This window comes from Mastigoproctus giganteus, chromosome 2 (assembly GCF_048544385.1).
Source record: "Mastigoproctus giganteus isolate SK-2022 chromosome 2, ASM4854438v1, whole genome shotgun sequence".
NCBI lineage: Eukaryota > Metazoa > Arthropoda > Arachnida > Uropygi > Thelyphonidae > Mastigoproctus > Mastigoproctus giganteus.
The window spans coordinates 34,405,697-34,431,783 of NC_143576.1; the positions used below are offsets into that span (position 1 = coordinate 34,405,697).

At 37.9% G+C, this 26,087-nt stretch overlaps 1 protein-coding gene across 1 annotated transcript in view; it reads left to right on the forward strand.

Annotated features, from left to right (window-relative positions):
• The window catches only part of LOC150089262 (homeobox protein orthopedia-like), a 144,300-nt gene extending 120,699 nt beyond the window's left edge, over positions 1-23,601 (forward strand). The window contains exons 3-4 of the mRNA XM_090389925.1: positions 22,137-22,608; positions 22,699-23,601. Of these exons, the coding sequence (XP_090246051.1) occupies positions 22,137-22,608; positions 22,699-22,793 (567 nt within the window). The 3' untranslated portion in view covers positions 22,794-23,601. The remainder of the gene's footprint in view (positions 1-22,136; positions 22,609-22,698) is intronic.
• The last annotated feature ends 2,486 nt before the right edge of the window (positions 23,602-26,087 follow it).

The following is a 26,087-nucleotide window of genomic DNA, read 5'->3' on the forward strand; positions in this document are numbered from 1 at the left end:
AAAAACCAAATAGGCCCTCCTAAATTAAATCAACAAAACGTCTGAGGTGTGGCGACTTGCTTGCTGAGGTCTTAAAGGAAAGACAGTCAAAGCAGCTCCAAAAATCACCGTCTGAATTTAACACCAGATCTTAACAGAAAATAAGATGAAAACTGACTACAGGACCAGAAATTGTCCATATAAAAAGCATATTTACCAAAGTAGATATTCTGGCTCCGGGAACTTTGACCTTTGATACGTACGCCCATACCTCTAACATCCATCAAATCAGGTTATCCAACTCGTATAGTAACATTCCAAACCTTAACACGTTACTTTAAATGTCACAAGTTTGTCCATTCTCAGAATGCGTGCTGCTTGCGGTTGGCGTAAATAGATCCAACAGAGTTGGTCAGGTTGCGTTCATATTAAAGCAAACTGCCCCCAATTCACTTCTACCCTGCATTTATCACCCTATTGGGTGATAAATGAGAGTTAACGCAACTCCCCTTCCACAATATCCGATACTAAACATAAACAGAAATGTCATCGAACAGAAATGTCATTTCTACCTTTCATTAGCGCATTATAGCTTTTGGTTGTCCTTGCTTCGTAAAACCTCTAATAACAACGACAACAAATAATATTATTGAAATGTCATTGGTCTGAAAGATTTTAGACCTTTTTGTGTACTAGACATCGTTACTACAGATGTTGGATTAGTACGCAGTCAAGTCCACGTCTAGCACATGGTTTGCTTCGTTTTGGTTTTTAGTGAAAACTCATTCACAAATGAAGTATAACCACCTTTACCTTTTAATTCCATAAAGCAGGCAGCGTATCATTCGATTCCGTGTTGGCTCAATTTCAAATGCATCTTCGTGTACGTAATGTCAAAAAAAAAGTTAAATTACACTAAATGGTCTAAGAGACAGGCTTTCTCCTCTCACCCAGGGATTCCTGTACCACTGGTAGATCACTGGTGCTTAAAGGGGCCTCGAGTTTTTTTGTGACATTACATACACGAAGATGCATTTGAAAAAACTGAGTATTGAATCACGTGACCACCTTGGGCATATTTTCACCAGCTGTAGGTGAAGGCCTAATCACGTGGTGGAAGATGCTCCATGATTCTTTGTTCTGCTTTTCTTTTTGATCAAACAAAACGTTTTAATTTTACGATTATTACATTTTAATTAATACATAATTTGAAAACAAGTTAATGGACATTTAGAGTACAATAAATGTAGTATATTGTTTAATTAATTTAATGGTTTTTGATTAATTGAAAGTACAAATGTAGGTTAATTAAAAAGAAAGTTAGATAAACTTCCAGATCCTTTGTTTTAAGACATTTAGAGATTAATTAGGATATCTGAGGGTCCGCGTATACCACGCTCTCAAGCAAGAAGCAGTCGTCATATTTCGCCCAATTATTTTGCGCTACTTTTAAGAAGAACGACTGAAAAGGATCTGTTTGATAAACCGTTTGCGTTTTTATTTATTTTTTAAATATGATTAATAAAGTTGGGAAGTCCTTGCAGCTGAAAGAAAGAAGTTTATAGATTGGTAAAGGAGTAAAGGAGAAACAATTACAGTTAATACTTGATGCAATGTAGGAAGATTTTGTTTGCCTCCTTGTAAACGGAAAACAAGACTTGAAAGAAGCTATGCCTCAAGCGGTTTATTTGAATTAATAATCGTATACATGACTTCAAAGTTCATTTGCAAAAGGGGTTAAAAGAACACTTCAATCCCACACACAAAAGTTATTTTAATTATTGATCACGCATCAAACACAAATGTATAAGAATTACTGCATTATGCATCTAAATGCATTGCAATGGATGGCATTTTGTAGTCACTTTTGATCAAGCATTTTAGGTCTCTGAGGGGAATTTTTAAATCAGGCTAGCAACAGGTGGTTTGTGGTTAATAAATGAAGAAAAATTACATGACAATTTTGGAAGGTTAATAGGAGAAGCCAGCTGATATAGATAATGCTTTCCACACCAGAGGAATATTTCCATATAGGCCTCATTCAGATTGCATTCCAGAACCTGCATTTGTAGTAAACCTAAATGAAGACGAATGAAGAAGGGCCGCCACTAGCCTATACGTCGCCTTTGTGCGAATTAGTAAAAAGGCGCCTTCTCCTCAAATATATTTTTTTAAGTTACTATATTCTTTAATTCTCAATAATAAATATAAAATTAGAATTTTTAATCACAATAATGGGAACGACTCAAAGCGACCATCAGTATCACATTCCTTACTATGTCCATCAGTCAATTTTAATTGCAAATTTTTAATAGTTGCAATAGTTCACGTTCATCGTAATTATTCAAATTACATACCTCATCTAAACACTGAAAGGACCATGATATTCTTTCAGTATCGTAAATCTTTCTTTTAAAGATAATATTGTAAATTGATTTTGAAATTTAGTTTTGGGTTACAGATGGGCTGATCTTGGGATTCGTAATCAAAATGAGTCTTCTTCCTCATTTTCTATTATTTTCTAAGCTGTAGAATTTGGCGTCAACTTCCAGAGACTTTGCAATTTGTTTAGCAAAAATATATTTTGAAAATAATATGTATGTAACGAGCCGTTAAATTTTAACATCAGTTAATATTTGTACAATAAATATGTGTTGTTATATTTTCATAATAACAAATAAACAGTTGCTATAATATAATTGGCAGATCATTCCGCAGTAATTTTTAATTTAAGGCTATGCAAGATTTACTTGTGGATTATTAATGGTAAATGAATATTAGCATAGATTAATAAATAAACTTTGGTCAGTATATGGGCAAGGATGACATTCCACTGGCCTTAGTTTAATGCATCATTTCATATTAATTTTTAAATTACTTCTCGAAAATTCCTCAGTAGAGAAAGAAGACGGTATAAAATACTTGGCTAAAAGTTGAATCAATTTTGTTGATTAGAAATTCGGCAGGACCCATTTTACAAAAAGTGGGGCATCTATACCCATTTTACCCTATAAGTTAATTATAATAAGGTGCTTAAAGCTGATCAAGGTCAGGACGAACTTGTGATGATGGATTTGAATTATGCATAGTTCAACGTAAAGAAACTATACAGGATTCTTATGCTTATCCAACGAATGAATATAAGCCAGTAATAAACACCAAAATATAAAACGGTATTTTTATTATGGCAATGCCACTATATAACCAGCTCAGCTGCCTCTGCCTTCTAGTTTAGCAAAGTTATCCAAAAATAATAATTACGAAATTAATTAATAGATTCAGAATGAGAAGATCATCGGACAGCAGGTTAGAAAGCTATAAACACTGGAATGAGCTCTTCGTTAAATTCCTACTTGAAGAAAGAACAATAGACAGTTATTAGACAAAGCAGGTGAGTCTATACAGAATAACAGGCGTGAAAACTGTGGCTCACATAGGAACTGTATGTTCTGCCAGCGCATTGCCGAGAGGACCAACGACCAAGGTGTATATGGGGGAAGGAAGTGGTGGAAAACATATAAAATAGATGTGATTCCGAGGAGGATCTACCAAACGCAAGTTTTTCAAGTCAAGACTGTGATTAGTGCCGGCCTGGGGACCTATGGTGGGTGCTTCTGCAAAAGGGAGGGAAAACAGCAGCGATGGGAATGGTATGAAAGGAATTTGCGAGTGAGAGCGTTGTCTCAAGCATAATTTTCGTTAACTGTCTTTCTGCACAAACTGATTCAAATATGCAAAATGTTGTTGAACTGTCGATATAATCTAGTTGGATAGGGGATGCGACCTTTTGTGGGATTGCGCCACTTTAATATTCAGAAATAATTTTCAGAAAACTGCTCTTCGGACGGAAAGGCCTGGTGTGTCGATTTAAAAAAAAAAAAAAAAGCACGGAAATGCTTTACTTAAAATAATCACACGCATGAAAGTGTTTTAGCATGTGTTTTTGGGGTTTTCAGTCCGCACAAAACAGGTTGCGGGAGATGTGCCACGAGTTCCCATTAGGAAAAGTAAGTTTGACTTTCCTTCATTTTGTCTGTGTAGTATTTAAGCTTTGATCATCATTTATTTAGACAGAGAAGCCCTTTTAGCTAGATTTGTGACCTCCCCACTCTTGATTGAAACACTGTTCGGAATTAGCTTTTAGAAGTAAAGTGAGGGAGAAGTTTGATGGGTTTAAATCCTGTCATGATGGAATTTGTTTACGTTTCATGATTAGAAATCTCAATTTAGTTAAAATGTCAATTAAGAATTATTTGTTTGGAGTATGCACTGAAATGTTACTGCTTTAAACACACACACACCAGAATAATGCATTCAAAAACTTAATTTGGGCGCTTATTCTCTCATTAGCACAAATTGTTCGTTATTAGATAATTAAATCGTTAATTAATGTTTCTATTAATCAAGCATTAATACGAAAATTGAATTGAATTATTAAGTACACTAGTTAAATTTACACATCCCCTAGAATAATTAATCCGTATAACACATTCTTTAATAAAATAAATTCATTTTTCAAAACTATTACAGGCTTCCTGGGTCTCCATTGTCGCTTCATCAGAGGCAGAATCTCAGAATTTAATTAAATTTTATAAACATTTTCTTCCCTTTATAGACAAGGAGATAGAGAGCCTGCACGGAGGCCGAGGATAAAACCTTCAGTTTACAAAAGTTTACAACTGTTATTTGAATTCGAAAAGAATGCAATTATTGGCAATCATTTCGACGACTGTTATCTCGTCATCGCGAGACATGAGGGAGTCTTCTTCTGTAGGGAATGCGAAAACGTTAGTGGCTAATGCATTATAACTGAACATCCTTGAAACTTGCATGAACGGTGATATCCTATTACGAATGTAGGGCACACATACCAGTGTCCCTTTTTGGTGGCACATTGGCTATGCCGTTGTCTTTTCTACTTTGTGGAAACGGGCTTGGGCTCGAATGCAGACCAGACTGGTTGAAATTTTGTGTGTAATATCTCTGTAAATTAGTATTAGTAACGGCCGTATGGTGCAAGAAAGCCTATGGCTTATGCTGCACCAGCCAAAAAAAAAAAAATCCGAACAAAACAATGATAAAAACAAAAAATAAATAAATTAATAATTAATAAATAAATAAAAATAATAAAACGAAATAAAAAATAAATAAAAAGGAAATTAATCCTATCATCCTATGCGCTTCCCTTACCCGAAAGTACTATCCAGATGACCTTTGAATTTCCCCAAACTGTCGGCCTCTACCACCCATGAAGGCAACTTATTCCAATAATTTATAACTCGCTGGCTAAAATAAAACTTCCTGCAGTCCAATCTAAACATTTCCCCCCGTAACTTGAATTTATGTCCCCTAGTTCTAGCATCATTTATAATCTTGAAAATTTTGTCCTCATTCATTTTACTGATGCCTCTCAGAGCCTTAAACACCTCAATCAAATCTCCTCTAAGGTGTCTAGTTTCCAAACTCTGCAACCCACATATTCGAAGTCTTTCTTCATAAGGACGCCCTTTTGCCGATCTCACCAGGCGAGTTACCCTTCTTTGCACCCTTTCAAGAAGCTCGATGTCTTTCTTTAGGTGCGGTCTCCATACTTGAACACAGTATTCCAAGTGTGGTCTAACATAAGCCTTATATAATGGGATTATCACGTCCCTATCTCTACTTGCAAAAGTTCGATAGATCATCGATAGGACACCATGGGCCTTCCTTGCAACCTGTTTACAATGCTCAGAGAATTTCATGTCTGACCGTATCGTAACACCCAAGTCCCTTTCCTCCAGTACTGGGTTTAGTTGAACTCCACCAAGTGAATAAGTTATTTTGGGATTACTGTTTCCCAGGTGTAATACCTTACACTTTGTTGGATTAAAGCATAGCTGCCATTTTTCTGACCATTCTTGAAGTCTATCTAGGTCTCTCTGAAGAAGCTCAGCTTGACAGTGATCATTAACTACTCTATCAATTTTAACATCATCTGCAAATTTAGATATCACACCCTCTATCCCTTCATCAATGTCGTTTATGAAAATTAAAAACAACAGTGGTCCTAATACTGATCCTTGGGGACCCCCACTTCTTACATCAACCCAATCTGAGGAATAGCCATTTATCACAACCCTCTGCCTCCTGCCCTGAAGCCATCCTTCTATCCATCTAAGGATTTTCCCAGTGATTCCAACCTGTTCCAGCTTATAAAGCAACCGCTCATGTGGGACTGAGTCAAAAGCTTTGCTGAAATCTAAATAAACAATGTCGAAATTATTCCCTAAATCCAGCTCGTGAGTGACCCTTTCGAAATAGCGAACCAGATTTGTTAAACATGATTTTCCCTTTACAAAACCATGCTGAGTATCCTTGAGAATTTCAATTCGATCCAAATGATCCTGAATTCCACCCTTGATCATTGCCTCCATGATTTTCCCTACTACTGAAGTCAGACTGACAGGTCGATAATTTCCCACTTCACTTTTAGAGCCACCCTTATGTATGGGAGATACATTTGCACTTTTCCAATCCAAGGGAATCTCCCCAGAGTCTAGTGATGCTTGCATAACCAGCCTCAGTGGTTCAATGCACTCGCTTGCCGCCTCTCTCAAGATTATAGGGTATATTCCATCAACTCCAGGAGCCTTACTGGTCTGTAGGCTTGAAAGTTTTTTCATTAAATAATCTTGCGAAATTTCAATATCATTAATTACATATTTTTTAACTTCGCTCCCACAATTTCCCATTGCCACAAAAGGCTTTTCATTTGTAAATATCGATGCAAAATAACTGTTGAGTTCATCTGCAACGGCAGCTGGTGTATTTATTACTATCCCCTTTCCCTTACGTAAAGGTCCAATCTGGTTTGTCCTGCTCTTCTTGGCATTTATATATGTGAAGAATTCTTTATCCCCCCTCTTTGCTCTGTTTGCTAGTGATTTCTCATAAACTGCCTTTGCCTGTCGAACCTTTTCTGTGGCTCTATTACACATCACCTTGTAGCTGTTATAGGCTTCAGTACTTTTTATTGCTCTGTAACGTTTCCATGCCACCTTTTTCTGCTCAAGTAATGTGGCAACTTCACTATTCATCCAACTTGGAACCCTTCTCGTGGAGTATTTTTTTAATGGTATATACGCATTCAAGGCATCTGTGATTAATGTTTTAAAAGCGTACCACAGTTCAATTGTATTCATTCTCTGAGCGATATCTACCCAGTTAATAGAGGCCATGTAGTACCTTAAGGCATCGTAATTTCCTTTTCTGAAATTAAAACCCATTCCTTTGCCTTTTACTTCTGCTACCTCTCTCTCGTCATCATCCACCGTAGAACTCCTTGATCACTTCCTGCTACTGGTTCCTCTACTCTCAGCCCTGTTATGTCCTCTGATTCATGTGTGATGATGAGGTCTAGGATATTCTTTTCTCTAGTACTTTCCCTGACATGTTGATACAAATAACAGTCATCTAGTTGATTTAAAAATTTTGTTCCCCATGTCGAGTTTCCTTCCCATTTACTCCAATCAATTAGAGGCAAATTGAAATCACCCATAATAAGACATTGACGCTTACTTGGCCATTCCATTTGCATGTAGAGGCTTTCGTCACAATCTTCACAATCACCTGGTCTATAGATTACTCCTACTCGCATTGTACCTTTGTTTCCAACTATCTCACACCATACAGACTCTATACTAGCATGTGAAATGTCTGAATCCGGGAAATTAGTATGTTCCCAAGTAGATTTGTAAGTTTGCTGGATGAAAAAATGAATAAATCCAGGAGAAGTATTCTACATCTGCGCTGGAGACCGGCTAATTTCAATCTTGAGTGTGAAAGTTCTTATGGTAAAGTAATTTTAAACAATCCCTCGGTTTTTGTCTATCATTCCTAGGGCAGCTCAACAGCTTCTCCCCCCACATCTCTACGTTTCTGCTTGTGGGAGTTTGTTTGCAAAGGTACATTTTTAAAAAAAAGTCTTGGAGTTTTAAGTGAAGGGTAGAGGCAGTCGGAAATCCATCGAAATCATCCGATCACAAAGAATCCACATAACATGCAATAATACGTCAGAAGTGAGAAATTCTTGGAGTAATGAAGTAAACTGTGTGGTAGGCTGTTGGTATGGTACCATAGTTGCCGTCTTTGGATAAAAGAGTATTGATGAAAGGCATATCACACACACACACATCAGTGTTAAAACCTGCTACCAGAACGGTTTTGGTTCTGTGCACGTTTTGTGACATGATATGATTCCTTTTTTTTTTTCCTAACAAATTCCATTTTTGCCCTTTCCACCCTCAATTTCCGCCAGAAACCAGTCCATATGATTTTGTTATTTCTTTAAATGCTGTTGAATATTATATATATTACTTTATGTATTGGCACTAACATTTATGGACACGTTTCTGTTGCATATACAAATACTCTACAATTTTATTCATCATATATGTGATATTAGTTTTGAGATTAAGGTTGTCTTTGTTGTCGAGATCTTCCTATGCCAAATGGGCGAAAGAAATTTTCTCCTTTTACTTTGTCCTCAAGCAAAACTCCGATGTTCCTTGGTGTTTTTATTTTTGAATGAATTCCCCTTTGTAACCAAAGAATAGTTAGGCATTGCTTCTAAAAATAATAAGCATAACAATGTTTATCAAGATTAAAAATATTTTCTGAGCTAAAAAATTGTGCAAATTCTGGAAAATGGGAAAAAATTTTTCAATAAACCTATTTTTGGAAATATTACATTTTTGAACCTTTAATATTAACTAGCTTAAAATTACATTAATGTTTCGATGAGTTCTAATAACCTTAGAATTCATCGAAGACTGCCCACAGGTTTGAAATCATTGACTTATATCATTGTCATATACACTGAGTGATCACTGAATTATGACCACCCCCTATGAAAACTGAATGCGACCCGTTGACCACGTGAGTTACGAGAATGAGCAGTTAGTCGGCCTACGTAGCATAGATAAGTTGCCAGTGGTTCAGTAGGTAGTAAACGTGTTGGGTAAAAGGAAGGATTTATCGGACTTTGATAAAGGACAGATTGTGGGAGCTCGACGAGCTGGTGCCTCGATTTCCCAAACGGATGAACTGGTGGGGTGTTCGAGAGCCGCCATAGTTAAAGTGTACCGGGACTGGCGTCAAAATGGTCAAACAACGACCCGGCGGTAGAACTGCAAAGGTCAGCGAAAGGTTGATATTAGAGGTGAGCGCCAGGTCCAACGACTCGTACAGGCGCAGCACTGTTGAATAGTTGACTACCCAATACAACGTGGGCCAACCCGGAACAATATCTGGCATTACCGTGCGTCGCACGCTCGCACGTATGGGCTATACCAGCAGACGACCCCCTACAGCATCCTCTCCTAACCAAGGTTCATCGCGTAAAAAACTCGCCTGGTGCAAAGAGCATGCAAAAAGTTGGACGTTAGAAGACTGAAAGAAGATGTGCTGGAAGGATGAGTCACGTTATTTACTCCACACAATGGATGGTTACGTCATACGGATTTGGCGTCAACAACATGAGACCCTTCATCCATGGTGAATGGTACCAGAAGTGCAGGCCGGTGGAGGCGGTTGTATGGTGTGAGGCATGTTTCACTGGCAGGAACTTGGACCCCTCGTGCATGTGGAACAGCATATCAGTGGTCTCCGCTATCGTCAACTGCTTTGCTGACTGTGTACACCCCGCTCTGTTACACTTTTTCCCGAATGGCGATGGTGTCTTCCAAGATGACAATGCGCCGAGCCATGGGGCATTTGATGTGCAGGAATGGTTTGAGGAACACAGTTCTGATTTCCAGCATATCGATTGGCCTCCGAACTCCCCTCCCCCCATATCAATCCCATAGAGCACTTGTGGGACACTGTGGAAAGGCATATCAGGCGTCTGGATACACCAACCACCTCCATAGCCGCATTGCACACAACTTGGTTGGCCATACCTCCCGAACGCTTCCGACATCTTGTTGAATGAATGCCACGTCGGATAGCTGCTGTACTGAGAGCAAAAGGGCAGGACTTAAGACGTATATTAGGTAGGTGGTCATAATTCAGTGATCACTTAGTGTATATGGTAGGTTATGACGTTGTCATCAATGAATGAACTCGTGATGTCAGTTAAAAGCGTAATAACAATTAAAATAAGCAAAGCTGTCGTTATATTTTTCACTAATCAAGTTGCTGAGTGTAAGATTTGAATTCGCCAGTGGTCCATTCGAGAAAACTTAAACCGGTCCATCACTGGAAACACATCATCTTGCTTATATTATTACGGTTTTAGAAATTATATCATAATTTTACACACAAAAAAAATGTTTTCAGTGGCGACTTGGAGTAAACAGTTATTGAAGTATACGAGATAAACTCGTTCCAATTTTGTTAAACAGCTGTTTTTTTTTTAAAGCAGAAATTCTGTATACATTAATGACATTGATAAACAAAAGAAAATACTTTATGTCACACAAATAAAAGTAAGTGAATTTAAGAGCATTTTTGTGCTGATTTCAAATAGTAAATCAGTTTTTGACCATCATCCACAATTTTGACGTTATTTCGTTTAAAATATGGACACAACAACACTTTTTGTGCCAATGTGAATCCAAGAAAATGGATCTTTAGGGACACGTTGTATCCCATAACTTCACAGGCCTTGAGAAGCTCTGACTGTTTCTTGATCATTTTCACCCTTGAAATTTCCTAAAAACTTTTCAATAACTTTTCTTTTAAGTGAGCTCCCTGCAATTCGTTCAAATTCATTTAACTGGTCTTAATCTTTCATCAGTTTTCTTATTTGAAATCCCATAAAATGTTCTCTTTTATTTTGTTCTCCATGACTACAGTAAATTTCTCTTTCAGGTTAAGAAAACCTGCTCCATTTAAATCCATTGATTTTAACAAAATTTTTCATTAAACCAAGTTTAATATGCAATGGTGGTAATAAAACTTAATCAGGAGTAACAAATGGTTTATGTGCTATATTTTTCTTTCCTGGAATCAGTTCTTTTCTTTGAGGTCATTGTTTTTTTTATCATAATGGTTTTTTCTTATCTCTACTGTCCCATTCATAAATATAGCAGCAATATTTGGTATAACCAAGTTGTAGCCGAGCGAAAGAGAATCCACTTTAAGGTGTCCACAGATACTCCAAGAAAACTGCTCTTACTTGATGCTTGTCAAGAGAAGTTTCATGTTATCATGGGTTTCTTTCATTTATGCAGCATATGCTAAGGGTACTGATGGTAATGCATTTCCGTTATGGAGGAACACTGCTTTCAAACTCGCTTTTGAGGAATCGATGAATAACTGCCATTCAGCTGGATTGTGAGGGTGTCCTGGAGTTTCCATTAGAGAATTTACATCACTGCAGTAAACCAATCGCCTTCTTGAGAAAATAAATGTGTGTAAATGTTTGCTGACGTTCGAAAATAGCATATTTTGTTGTCCTCTTGCAGGAGATTCCATTCTTTTCTAGAAGCCAAAAGTTCAATTTGATATTTAGAAAGTTCAGATCACAAACCGGATCATTTAGTTCCTTTTGCGATATTAAGTGTGGTTCCTAGGTTGAACATGCCACTTCATATGCGAGGTCACTAATTTGCTCGTCTTCTCCATAGTCATTCTTAGTCTCATCAAACTGAAAATCATGTGGTTTTCCTCTTCTTCATCCAAATTATAAGTTTCCGGTGGTTTTGGTACAGGTAGTTCTTCACTGCGTGAAAAGGCCTTATAGCTGATGCATTATACCCCATAATGCACTGCTCCTTGAGAACTCTTGACACCAAAATTCAGCCTACCTTTTACTATCTATGCAGTCACGTTATCTCCGTATCAGTACAATTGCTTACACTTGCCACCAGTTTCAAAAGGTCTGGGTTCCCTTCTTAAACTGGAAGAATTTCTGACGGCCTTTTCATTTGGATTTCAGTTAGGCGACCTAAGTGTGGGGGCTCTTCTTTAGTAGTCCGGAGTTCTTTTCCTCCCAGTATAGTCCTCCATGACAGTATAGTGGTTTCAGCCCCTTGTCACTCGTTTGGAAACGTCTGGGTTCGAGTCTCGTTGATGACTAAAGGATTTTTCAGTCGAGGCTGTAATTAACCGATCTTAGGCGGAGAGAGGAGGATCCCTGTGAATTATTTTGGATTTTCAGCTCGCACAGCAAGAAATCGGCCCAATTGCGGGAACATAGCACACAGTGGCGCATTTTGGGCTTATTCGCTAATGGACTTAAAACTCAAAAACAACTGGAGTCTTCCCTATACAGGCAACATCGTTTATAGCGGCGGTACAAATGCAGAAGGCAATAGATGATTGGAATAAATTACCTATCATGGTGATTGAGGAGGATATTTTGGCAATATTCGAGATGGGACTGAATGGATGAGCCCTTTCTGGCATTAGAAATAATGTAAGGATTTGAGAAAACTTAGTTTTTTTCTGGATTTTTTTTATTTTGGATTTCTTGCATTTTATGATCATTGCAATACACACTAATAAAAAATAAGCATACTGATATAAAGGAACTACTTTCTTATTACCAACTAAACTGCATTATGTAAGCAAGAAAATTTGTCAACTGAAACTGCAATGAATTAAAATTGAACTGATCATCTGATAAATTAAAAATTACGAAAGCAGCTTCTCTCAATCGTCCTGAAAATATCTATTTGATAAACCCCTTGGTTTTCTTGACTGTTTCCGTTCATTTTCTTCTTGATTATCATTGTTAAAACTGGAGTAATTAGAATTTCCTTATTAATAATTTTGGATCACGGTGAATTCGAAGTCTGTTTTGTTCCAAAAATTCTGTTTAATTTTAAAGGCTTCGTTAAGCTCTGTATCCCACCATAAATTAGAGATAGCAGAAATACAAGTTATTAGAGGAACGGTCTTTTCGCCATAAAAGATAGCCAGATGGATAGTAATGCCAGTGCTAAATCTATAGAAGCAGAAGAGAAAAGATCCCAGGGGAAGAGTTGAAAGAGATCGAGGGCCATGTCAATGCTTGCCAATTTAGGAAAGAAAATTCTCTTCCTTTCTGGCTTCGAGAGACATCCTGACACGCGAGAGAAGCAGAGGTGGATTTTTTCAATGTGGAAAATAAAGGAAAGGGGGCAATGATCAAATATAAAGCCGACGTCAGTTACGAGAGGGCAAATGAATGTAATATTAGTGTAAAGAGGGTTAAGAGTTTGATTTTTCTCTTGTAGGAAAGTTGACAGTTCGGAGTAAGCCTAGAGAGTTGAATCCGTTGTCAATCAGATTTCAAAGTTGATGACACAGGGATAAAACAAGATTGAAGTCTTCGTGTATTAGAGTAGGTAATTTTAAGTTACAAGAAGAAATGAACCATATTGAAAATTCGTTATACATTTTAAGGTTAGACTGAGGGATAAAATTAAAGCTGTACGCACAGCACTTCAACGTGTAAAGCTTGAAACTAGGCAGAAAGTAGCAAACTTTTTTTTTAATTGCAAAACATTCCGATTTAACCAAGGTAGTCATTGGCGATGATCCTGTTATTAATAAAGCAATTGTAACTTGTAAGCAATGCTCAGTTAAACCAACGTGGTTCTCAGAAAGCCAAGTTTCATTGAAAAAGATTACATTAGATTTGGTAGCGATTGTCCCATCTTCAAGAGGAAACATTTTGCTTTTAAACTGCTGATATTTAACCAAATAAGTTAATTTAACAAAACCCATCGCACCGAGACAGTGCAGTTCGCAGCATGGTTTAGCCGAGAGGAGAAAGAGTTCCCAGGTGGCTGATCGCTGCAGAAGCTATGTCGCTTGCTCTTCGATCTCTTTCTACAAGTACAAGAATCTCGTCTTGGGAGAAAGGGAGACTCGCATCTGAATAGGTCACGAATCGTAAACGACGAGTTTCTTCTTGAAATCAGAAGATTTACCTCAGTTGGTGGACAGGCTTCGTTAACAGCATGCATAGCGGGAAGAAACTCTTTCTCATAGCTGATCATGATGGTGAACAGAAAAGACATCACCACTAGATGGAGAATGTTACAGAAACAATTAAATGCATAAATACATCTGATTACTACATTAATTTAATCTTTACAAATAGACACACCAAAAACACCAAACTGAGAAGTAGTCGTTGGTACTTTGAACTTTTAAATTTGGCCTTTTCGCTTAATTAATTTTTATTTCCGCTCTTTGAAGCTTTTCGAAAAAAAATCGACACGGAACTTATATGCACCGATATTTTCAATATCAGAAAAAAAATCTAATAAAATTTGTCCGTAGAACGAACATTTTATTAGATTTTTTTTTTTTTTTTCTGATATTGAAAATATCGGTGCGTATAAGTTCCATTCCGTGTCACACCTTTAGAAGGAAAGGTGTGACGCGTCCTTCACGCAATATTCTGGCATGGAATATGACATATATGGCACTAAAAGAAGACACGCTCAATTGTTTTGGGAAAAAGAGGGCATGCCTTACTGAGAAGTGTATTAGTTTTACATAATGAGGCCCTTCCACGCAAATTCAACGAAAGAATTTTCCATGGCACCAGTGTTGAATCGTGCATGCACCATATTATGATGACTAGCTCGGAATGATTCCATGATTGCTGAAAGCTAATAATGGAATCCGAGCATCGCGTGAAAAGAAGTGTTGTTGCGTGTGGAAATGCAAGAGGGTTTTCTATCAGTGCTGTAATATCTACCACCGAGATCTAACTTTATCCACTGTGAAAGGGTAACGTGAAGCACATTACCCTTTCACAGCGAGAAAGAAATATCCCTCGAAGGACTAAGCCTGGATTATGCACGGAACCCTTGGGAATACACTTAATTACAAACATGATACAACCAGGTTACTTCGGGGTCTCCCCGTGACACAATATAGGAAATTAATTATAGAGAATTAAAACGTGTGCTTTTTACCATCGTGGAGGCGTAATACCAAACTCTGAATCCCTTTTTTTCTTTCTTTCTTTACGATCTTCTATCTGATCAATTCGTTAGCCTTCAACAACGTTTACTGACAGAAAAACGAACAGACTTCTATTGTAAGGTTCGTTGTTCAGTCGTATTTTGCCAGTGTTTGCAAATAATCTTTCAGAAAGCCTGATGAAATCAGCAGGAGGTGAAGTCGAGTCTCATATAAGAAGTAACTCCTTTGAACAATGTCTTTTGGAATGAGTAGCAAGTGGGAAGGTGTAAATTTGTCTAATTCGAGATTTATTTGTTGGTTCTGAGGCAAGACATTATCGTTGTTGTTTGTAGTAGAGTTTTAGGAGCATCAGCGACTAAGGTCATATTGCTCCGTTTGTATTGTTTGTAAATAGTGCGTGTTTTGAGGTCGATTTTCTGTTTGCTGGACGAAAACCCCGAGTTTCCGAGAGAAAAAAACTATGCTACTCTCGCCTGAGATCGACTAACTCAGCCAGGTTGTGAAAAAGGCCCATAACAATTCTTCGGGACCCGAGTCTTTCCCATCTGGTGTGAGGAGGACTGCTATCCTAGCAACTTTGCTGCTCACGAGGACTGCAAGCCATTAAAACTGAGACATTTCACTTATGTACTTTATAACCTCTTTCTTAATTACACCATCTTCAAAGAAATTCTCTAGAGTTAGGTCATCGAATGAGTTACAGTACTCATAGGTACTAATTAAATGTACGGGGAATGCTCTGGTACAGTTTCATTGCTTATTGATCTATTCCGAGTTTTTAAGCAAGACTTGATAAAATAAGAGAAAAATTATGAAAAACCACTAAGAAACTGCTGAATAATTTAGATATTACAATTTAAATATTTTGCCTAAACTGTTTTTTTTTTATCAATGGAAAATATTTTACCCATCCTCGGTTTAATCTGAAAATGTCATTGATGTACATCCAAAGTGAATTTAAACTTATTTATTTGAATGAAACACAAATACAATGGTTTCGGGCGATACAACTGCACTCGCAAAGCTAGCCAGCAGTTCTACATAGCTAAATGCGTGTACTGATGAGCAAACATCACATATAAAATTGGTTAGTATTTGTCACAGAAGCACCGATGAAGTTTTCAGACTGAACCGCGTATGGTGTACAAATTTTCCATTGAGGAGAGGGGAGGAGAAAGGCAAACAAAAGCAGATTAGGCAAAATTTAAATTTAGAAATTGTAAAGTCCAAATGGTAATACTCAGACCAGTTTCACCATCATCTTCAAAAATTTCAGTCTATAAACGAGTGAAAAGGTCAGGAACATGGCTCAAATCCGAAAATAAGCGTGTAGACCCCGGTGTCTTTTAATTGAAACACCCTGTATAGATAACAATAAATGTGCATTGGCTTCACTGTCGATGACTAATGCTATGCCGGAAATCATCTCGCCACGGTGGTACTATCATTCACAGAAGTACTTATGGTCACTTAGAGAAGGGCTGATACTTATGCGCGCTCCCGTACAACTGCATATAAGTGACCTTTTTATTAGGAGGGTCATTTCGGTAGGGCTATTTGATTTAAAGTTCTAGAATCCTTTCAGTCAGCTGTTGGAAATTACAGCTGGCACACTTCCCATCCTTTTTTTTTTTGTGTCATCATCTACACAGCTTTATGGAAGATTAAAGGGCGGGCATTCTATTATTTTCAGAGAGAGAGAGAGAGAGAGAGAGAGAAATGCGATATGAACGCTATGCATGAAATTTGTTTCAAGGTTGTAAAAAGTCTCTTAGACACTGGATATCTTCCATTCCATTATGAAAATGGATTTTTTTGTGAAGGAAAGGAAGTTGTTAAAATACGCACAGAGATTATCTTTCAGGAGATGGGCCTCTATTTTAATCATTAATACCTTACATTTTCCTATCAATTTTTCCATTTTAGATCTTCTTGAACTGAGAGTATGCATTTGTACCAGTACGTAATGCAATTTTCTGTTAGTATTAAAAAAAAACAAACAAACCCAAGTGCTTTAAAGACCAAACAGAGAGAGTTGGACGTTAGAATCTCTTTCATAATAAAGAGAGAAATGCTAGCATTAATTCTTGCTTAGGACTGATTAAAATAGCGTTTAAGTTACATTACGAAACCGCTAACAAATAAGTAAATATTACGCCAGTCTTGGCTGGCCATCCCGGTAACCATGAATATACGGGAATTGCTTATTGATCTTTGTCCTGTGCATTGGCGCAGTCTTATTCCATCGTGCCGTTCATTCTTATCGCTGACTGTTAGGGAGTGGGGCTTCCATAAAATCGACCGTGTTCAATGTCAGCCATTAGCCATGAAAATCTGAACCGATGTTCATGGTTGAATAGTTTGCCTTTTCTAATGATGTTTATGCGTAAGTTTAGAGGCGTCACATTGTTTATTCTGGTGACAGTAATTTTATAACAAATAATAATAGAAATATTCATTTAGTTTGCTTTATTTGTATAATTCATCCACACAGTTGAATAATAATTGGAAATATCTTAGAAGTTAGTAGTTACCGATAAGTAGCGACTGTAGTTAAAGCTGGAGTGCCTAAAATCGTAAATGCCACTGACTTGAACTTTTCTCTATAAAATCCTTTAATTTTAATATTTAAAATCGGTGTAATTGTTTGTTGGGTTCATAAATCGCTCAATAACTTTTGAAAATTTAGAATTCTCTAGTTAAGAGATGTAACTGAAAGAGAAGATTTAATTAAACCCTACCCTCTTCCCAAATGATGTTTGTTTTACTCTTAGTCCTAGGAGGTTGTCTTAATTCCTATCATGTTAACCTCTGACATTTTAGCTAAGAAGGGCGATATTGCAAGATATCTGTTGTGGCCGTAGATTTCCAGTAATTGCAAAGTTAGGAAAAATATGCTTGAAGCGATTACTAGTGTTTATTTTATGAAGATGACAGAAAGAAAGAAATTTCTCTTGATTACGTACGTCTTCTTTTCCCTTGGATCCTTGTAGATATTGTTACAAGAAACAGCCCGTCTTAATTTTAAAAATAAATTTGCAAACACCCGGTGAAGATCCATGTATTCATATATAAATAAACACGCGAATTTCGGTCGGTTTATTTATTCTCGATAGTGGCAGTATTAACTCCTTAAAAATTAACCGAAATTGGAAAAAGTTTTTACATATATTTTACGTTTTCAATTGATCTTGATGGTTGTGTCCACCTGAATGGTATTTTGTGTCATTGAAAAGGCGAAACTGAGCAGGAAATCATCTTCCCATCCTCAATTTAACGAAATCGTTCAGAGATGTACGTTCGTGTTTATTACCACGTGTAACTAATGATGAAAAGAACTGAATGAACATAATTCTGTAATTCCCTCCTCCCCTTTAATGGCCAATATGCGAATTTTGCGAGGCTCTAAGGAAGTGACAGTTAACTCTCTAGCTGTTTCCTTTATTTTTCACTCTCCTACGAGAAAATTTCATCTATCCATGTCCTGGTGACAAGTTCTCTGAATATTTAACCGCCTTAAATGCTCGTATAATTCATCTGCCTGCTGTATTAACTTGTAGGACAATAAAAGCTCTCATTCCGTCTGAAATGTTGCAGAAACAGAGAAACCCAAGCAGCGTTTCACCCGCATTAACACTCCCAACATAAAACGTATTGCATTTCCGCATATGACGCCAAGTAATGGAGTTATTTGTTTACGTGTAATTACTTCACTATGCGAGTATTGCCATAACCGGAAAGAGCGAATGAATGAGCTCGGTGCTGACAACAGTAACTATTAAAGCTGTACTACATTCCAGTTTAACTTCGTCTTCTCCAGCACAGCTGAAAATTTCGTAGCATTGCAGAAAAGACGGCGCCCTACAACTTCACCATTATGAGTTAAAAGTAGAAGTGACTTGTTCACTCGATGTAAGCTGTTTGTAATATAAATTTAAATTATTCGTTTGAACTGCATCTTCTGAATGACACCATTGGTTGCTGGGATCTATTTAGTTATGCGCAGTAGGTGTTACATTTTCTCTTCGTGTTTCAAAAGTCTGACAGTGCCACCCGATTTATTATTAATTTTAATACCGCTGATGATGGTTCTGTTATTTAGCAATATTTTTCTGTCATACTGATTCTTTAATCCTATCGTTCATACGTTTGTTTTTTTATTAATTTTGCTTGATTTGTGTTTCACAGTACAGCCTCAATTTTCAATTGAGGGTGTACTTCACTGATCACAGAGGGAAAAAAGTTTTCGTGATTTATTCGAGTTTTTAATTGCTCACAACATGAAAATAGCCAGTGAACACACACTTTTACAGAAATAATGTACTTATACAGATATTTAGCTTGGGAGCCGTGCACATAATAATTATCATTAATTATTTAAAAACAACACAACTTGAATTACGTATGAAAAAAAATGTATATCACAAGAGGTCCTTGATGATATCTGTATACAGACACAGGACATAAAATTAGACACTCGTGATATTTGTGGTTTATAAAAGATTGAACTCATGTATCTTCTACGGTTGTCTGCATGGAAATTAGAGTATAAAGGCTATCCTATTTTCTCTGTTTACAGGTATACCAGCTTTGACTAAAGTTAATTAAAGAGTCAAGGATTTTCACCACGAAAGGTCGAAAGGGTAGAAGTTAGATGTTAGTGAGCGGCAAAAAGATTGTAGTATCCTGTAAAAGAAATTTGAATTTGCTAGCATTTCAGAAAGAACATTAATAAGAGTTTTTAAGGAATGGTGCGAGTCGAAGTCATGATCTGCAACGAATATCCCACCTAGTAAACAAAATATCATTTAAAAAAAGACAAGAACTGCTGCAAACAGTTAACCAAGAACATCATCAGCCGATTTCTGAATGGACGTTGCGAAGAGGATTGCATAACATATATATCTGGAGTCGAGTCCCCGAAAAAGACCAATGTCGACATCGGCTGCGCTTGAAAAAAAGCCTGCTACTATGGGCTAAAAGTTATAAAAACTGGGCTGTTGTTCATTAGAAAGCTGAGATATGGTTTTAATGATTTAAGACACCAAGTTAGTAGGAGAAGCAATGAAAGCATTTCATCCAGACTGAATGCAACATTTTTTGTAAGCTCACCACATTTCGTGTGGTGAGCCAGTGATGCTTTCGTGATGTTTTAATTATTATAAAGCAGGTCCCCACTAACCGGGATGAATCAGGCTGGATATATACGATGATCAGGTCGTGCCTTTTGCTGAACATTTGAGAAACAGTTTGGTCACTTCGTGATTTCATTCGAGGGAATGGTAGGACATTTAAATTGCCATCCAAATAGAGGACGTATGGAATTATCTTGAACGGAAAGTGAAAACACAACAAGGTATCCACGAAGCCTGAATATGAATTCCGGGTTCAGTTTTTTCATAATGGCTTAATATTGATATATACTATTTAAGGGATCTGTTAGAATACCTACCAAGACGTGATTCATGCTGAAGGAGAGTTACATATCATTAATTGAAAAATCACACAGGTGACTAATATTTTATCCGGTGTCTGTATGTAAGTGGGTATAAATAAATAATGTGGAGAAACCATGATTCTAACTGCCGTAGAGGATCTACTATGACCTGATTTTTCTGATTTATCCACGTCGATGGCTGATAAATCACAGAAACAGTTTATTCGGTTCGCAGAATCTGTCTCTGTGTCCAACAGACAGCTCTCGTGCATCTTTTCTGATCACGGATATCTTTGAGGCGTATTTCGAAGAATGAAAGGTTTCTGAGGAAGCACGTAAAATTATTCCTCCTGTGAAATATTTCTTCGTTTCTCCTCGATCTCACTGGCGAAGGGGGGGGGGGGACGGGTAATTATTGCTCCCCATAGTTTAAATACCGCCGAATTCAATGAACGGGGTGATCATTGACAACCTGAGAATGCTTTATCCTTGAAAGTACTCTGTCAGGATTTTTCGGGTGATGTGGCAAATGTGCTCTATAAAAAAACCATGGTGTATCGATTTGGAAATCCTGTTTTTCCACAATTTGCTCTTTAATGAACAATATCAGGTTCGAAAAACATTTAAAGGAGCATAGTTTAATTTTTCAACATTTGTGATTGTATGTTTAAATATGTTAAGGCGTTTTGTGAAAATGAAAAGTAAAATTATTAGCGAACGTAAGTTCCGTTTCATGTGGAGAACGTCTCCATGAAATCGAGTTCCTCCCAATTAAAGCGACGTATTTTCTGCAGCTATAAACGCAGAAAAAATTCATCACTGAAGTTTGGTGTTACGTCAGGCAAGCTTTGATTAGAGTTCCGCTGTATGATGAATTATTCTGACTTGATGGCATTTCCTTCCATCAGAACCACGTCAGGATTACTGCGATGAGGAAGATGCAAATTAAATAAAAACTGCCGATCGATGAGATTATTCATATCTAAAGCAATGATTACATACTCTCATGATGTGGAAATTTGATTTGATCAAGTGACAGTTTTCTTCCTGCTTGTTACCAGAGTGTCTGGCATACATCGATACGTACAGCGAGAACAAAGACGTGAAGAAAGGAAGTTTTCCAAGATTTGAATGAGTTTCGTAAGAATTTACACTGTTTGCAGGGTAGTATTGTGTTATTGTGAGAACGGCTTTATCTTGTGGATTCAGCGGTGGCAGAGTTCTAGTATTCTTCGATGACCGTCACAAGACTGCAAAAGAATTAAATGTCTTCGGACTATCGCACATTTCAGCAAACTGTTCATGTGGCTCTGAGCCCGTCACCACCACCACCACCAACGCCTTTTCATCTAGTCTCCGGTCTCTGTGTTTCCCCTTCCCCTGTGTAGAATTACGAAACGCCCAATAAGTATGGGAATTTTTGAAACCAATATCGATACAATTTGGTTTCTGTTTGCAAAAGTAATCCAATAGGTATGGGTTCTCACCAGTTTTACACCTTTAATAACTACATTCCACTATGTAAATGACAAAATCTTTCGCATGTTCATTTTCATATAAATCCCTGTAATTATACTGAAGTGAAGATCTTTGTTAGAATAGTTCGCGACACAAGATATATTTAAATGTGATAATCGATTCCATTTTTGGGTTTTCTGCTGTGAAATTATTGTGAACTTCTATGTTTCTTTCAACATGCTTTTACTTTTGAGAATTATAATGCGTGTAAATTTTGTTAAACTTTGGAATAACCTGATACTAAACAGCTGTTTTTTTTTGTTTTTTTTGTTTTTTTTTTTGTTTCTTGTAGGTGTGGTTCCAGAACCGCCGAGCCAAGTGGAAAAAACGCAAGAAGACCACTAATGTGTTCCGCAGTCCGGGAGCTCTTCTACCATCTCACAGTCTGCCTCCATTTGGATCCATGGGCGACGGTTTCTGCTCCTTTGGCCCGTCCCCAGACACCCGCTGGCCCATGACGGCCAGCATGTCTCAGATGGGTGGCCCAGGATTACCTCTTGGTCCTACACTTTCTCGCCAAGCCGGCCTAGGTCAATCACTGTCAGGACCGGCCGTAGCTGCCGCCGCCGCGATGGGCGGCATCAACCAAGTGACGTCTCCGCTATCTCCAAACTCCCTGCCGTCTATCACAACGAGCGCGTGCGCTGTCTACCAGTCTCCGTACGGCGGCCTTAATTCCCTCGGCGCTCCCTCGGGCGTAGCTCCACCACCGGGCCTCGCGCCTGTTTCCGCTGGAGTTGCTGCCGGTATGACTGCCGCCTCCGGCGCTACTCCGCCCAATTCCGGCTCGTCGTCCCCTCCGCAATTGGCTGCCGCTTGTAGTATGGGAATGGGCGGCATGGGCCACGCTACAGGACCCGACACAAGCGACGTATGGCGCGGCACGAGCATCGCTTCTCTACGACGGAAAGCTCTGGAGCACACCGCATCCATGAGCGTGTTTAGGTGAAGGACAAGACGATGTAGCAGCAGCCGACGCCAAAATTTATGACCTTCGCGTCCTGTTGCACAAAGGAAGAAGGCCGAAGTGTACCACCTTCCCACGGACAGAACACCTGGTCCCGTCATGTCTTTGTAAGGCGTCCCAATGTGATGTGTTGAATCCGTGTTACGGCTCAGATGTTGTCGGCTCGAAATTACTGATGACCACAGTTCAAGGACTAAACGACTACACAGGGTAACAACGTCGCTGGACTTACCTACGCATAGCGCCATTGATTTAGAGGGGACCATTTATAAATCACCAAAGAGCATTCCTTTACCAAGTTTCCTGTCTAGAAAACCGAATGGACAATCTAACTCCTCGCTCCAGACCATTTTAACTTGCGGTAATTTCGAGCCTTGTCAACTACGGCGAGCCAGGGAACAAATAGACATAGCTACCACCCACCCACTTACTACAGCTACTCACTCCAGCCCAGCATAGACCTAGCCGGTACAGAGATACAGTTAGGTGTACGAACCCCACCCTCCGTGGGTCTACTCAGAGAAACTGCAAAACCTAACGTCCGTTGTATATGTACGTATTGATGTATGCATGCCTAACGCGTCAGCCACTATTCATGTTTATATCCTTCCTTGCCCCCCTTCCCAAAGATTCTTCAGTCGGTGCACAAAAAGGGAGGTTAAGAGTCGCAGTTTGAAAGTCTGAGGTCTGGGACCTCGATGCTTTTCCTTTTGAGGGCACTTTTCTCAGAAGATTCCTTCCGCGAAAATAAAGGTGCAATGAAAACGACTTTATCTTATCGTTACCCTGCCCTTAAATATGCAAAAACAAAATCTTTTACCATTTATCAAAACTTTCAACCTTCTATTGTCCAAATTATTTCTTAAATTTCTAATCTTGGTGGGAAAACCTTTGCAAAATCATGAGTAATACGCAGCATCAATTTTAAAAGAAGATACTGTAATTTAATTTCCACAATGCCCGCATATAAAATGAGATCGATATTTGGGATGTAATTTTAACGCAATGCATTTGAGAGATTGGTAAATCAATTCTGAACCAACAACAGCCTTTAACTCGGATCGAATTTATTGTGACAGACGTATTACATGTAAAGAAGTCATCCAGTTAGATTAACTAACAGTCATTGGGGTTAAAGTAAATTTATCCACTTCTTTCAAAGTGGATTTGCAACGATGCCTGAGGTCTTTGGTTACAAATTGCTTTATATTTATGAACCAAAGTTGGCCATCATCCATTTGTTTTATGATTGTGTAACATTTTGTATTTCTGTATCGCTGGAAGAACTGAACAAAGAATGTTATTGCTTCTATGAATATTATCGTATTCCTAGCAGAGCCAAGCACTGGAAGCTTGAGCCAAATTTTTTCAGGAATATTAAGTAGTTCTCTACATAATTGGTAGCACTTCGACTTATATCCATTGTTCCGAACACTTAAAGTGTAGCGGCAAATTAGGTGCTGTTTCTTGGCTTTTCTTATAATAAAACTCCAATTAAACAAAGCTGCTCTGAATTGCGTGAGACTTAATTAGATCTGTTAAGGTTTATCCCGACTCTTTCTTTTCCTTTAAGTAGTAAAGGATATATCTTAACAAAGCGGTTTTGTTTCTTTTGACAATAAATTGGTTAAATGCTAGCGTCTATGGAAAATTTCCCCGAAAGGCTGCAAATGTTTGATATATACACCCTTTGGCATCTCTCATATTTTGAAAATATTTTAGTACTGGGCTGTAATCGCTTACACTTTGAATTCCCACCGATGAAGGGCAACTGTCCCCGAAATGGACCGAGAATTTTAAGACTTAAAATACTTGCTAGAAATGATGAATCCACCAGTAAGATGCACAAAAAAAGCAATGCCAGTCCATGATTGAAGGGTTCCAGTTTAAAAAATAACCACTGTCTCATTAATAAATAAAGAATGCGTTTTCTTTGGAGATTCTAACCATTATCATCGAGGTACTAGTCAAAGTCTACAACAGCTCAATCTTTCCTCTCAGAAGATTCCTAAATGCACCGACTGAAGAAACTTTATACGAACTACTTAACTGCCATAGAAGTAAGTGAGATAGTTGGATAGGTTTTTAGGAAACAAAATACATTGATAGCTTTGTTAGATTCTAGTTATAATGTTATGTGTTAACTCTGAAGAACACATTAGTCTCTTTATTACGCGCGTTTATTTTTCTCTCCTAAGTTAACAAGCCGATATTTTAATTCCTTAATTATTCTGCCAATTAACAGCGTGTATTAATTTATTTAAAAAAAGCCCACACAGTCCCTCGAGTCCAGTACGCTCTATGGAAGATTATAACGAAGATGTTTTATATTCCCAAATTTGTAGGATCTCTGAAAGCCCGTTAGAAAATGTAAAAATCTATTCTGTCTGGAAACGAACCCACCCACCCACTCATTAATTTCGTTTTTGCCTGTAAATAGGCCTAAAGCGTGTACAATAGCCGGTATAATCCTGATTATTAGTGTATCCTGTTGCTCGGCAACAATATCTCCACCTGTATTTTGTAGATGGCTGTTTGGTGTAAGTAGCAATCAAAAATATATCGGCCTTCTTCGAAAACCGAATTATTACGAAGGAAGTAACTCGAAATGAGATTGCGTGCCGAATCAGTTTATTCAAGAGAATCCGAGTAGTTGAACGTTAACAGATTTTTGTTTGATACTCATTGATTTTTCATTTTCGCACTGAGCTGGTCGAAATCCTTATAATGTGAGTCCTCTGTTATCCTCGCCACAGTAACGTACGAGTTTTATCCAGAACGATGTTATACGTTTCATTGCACAGTGAAAGAGACAGTAAGAAAGATGATGGCTCCAATGAATAGTTTGAGATAATGTTGTAAATAGATACTACATTATTCTTACAATCGCTGCTAAAGTACGAAGTTATGTTCGGGATATTTAAGACATTTTTGTTCCTAAAGAAGTTATATTGAAAAGGGGTGAAGAAGAAGAAAAAAAAAACGCCCGTCTTTATATTCTGTGAACGTTTTAGAATACTGACTTTGGGTTAAGCAGACCCGAAGACTGTCAAATACCAACTGAAGAGAACATTTTTCTAAGAGAAGTCGCCGAAAATCTTGGAAGACTGCTACTCTTGAGAAGTGTCTCACCGGAAATGCCTCCTACATCAAGAATGCCAAGTAACTGCACGTGATTAATGATCAGTCACAGCGTTCAAGTGTCGCCATTTGTTATTTATGGTTTTCTTCACATCCCATCTGTCACTGGGTCCTAGTCAACTTGCGTCGAACGAT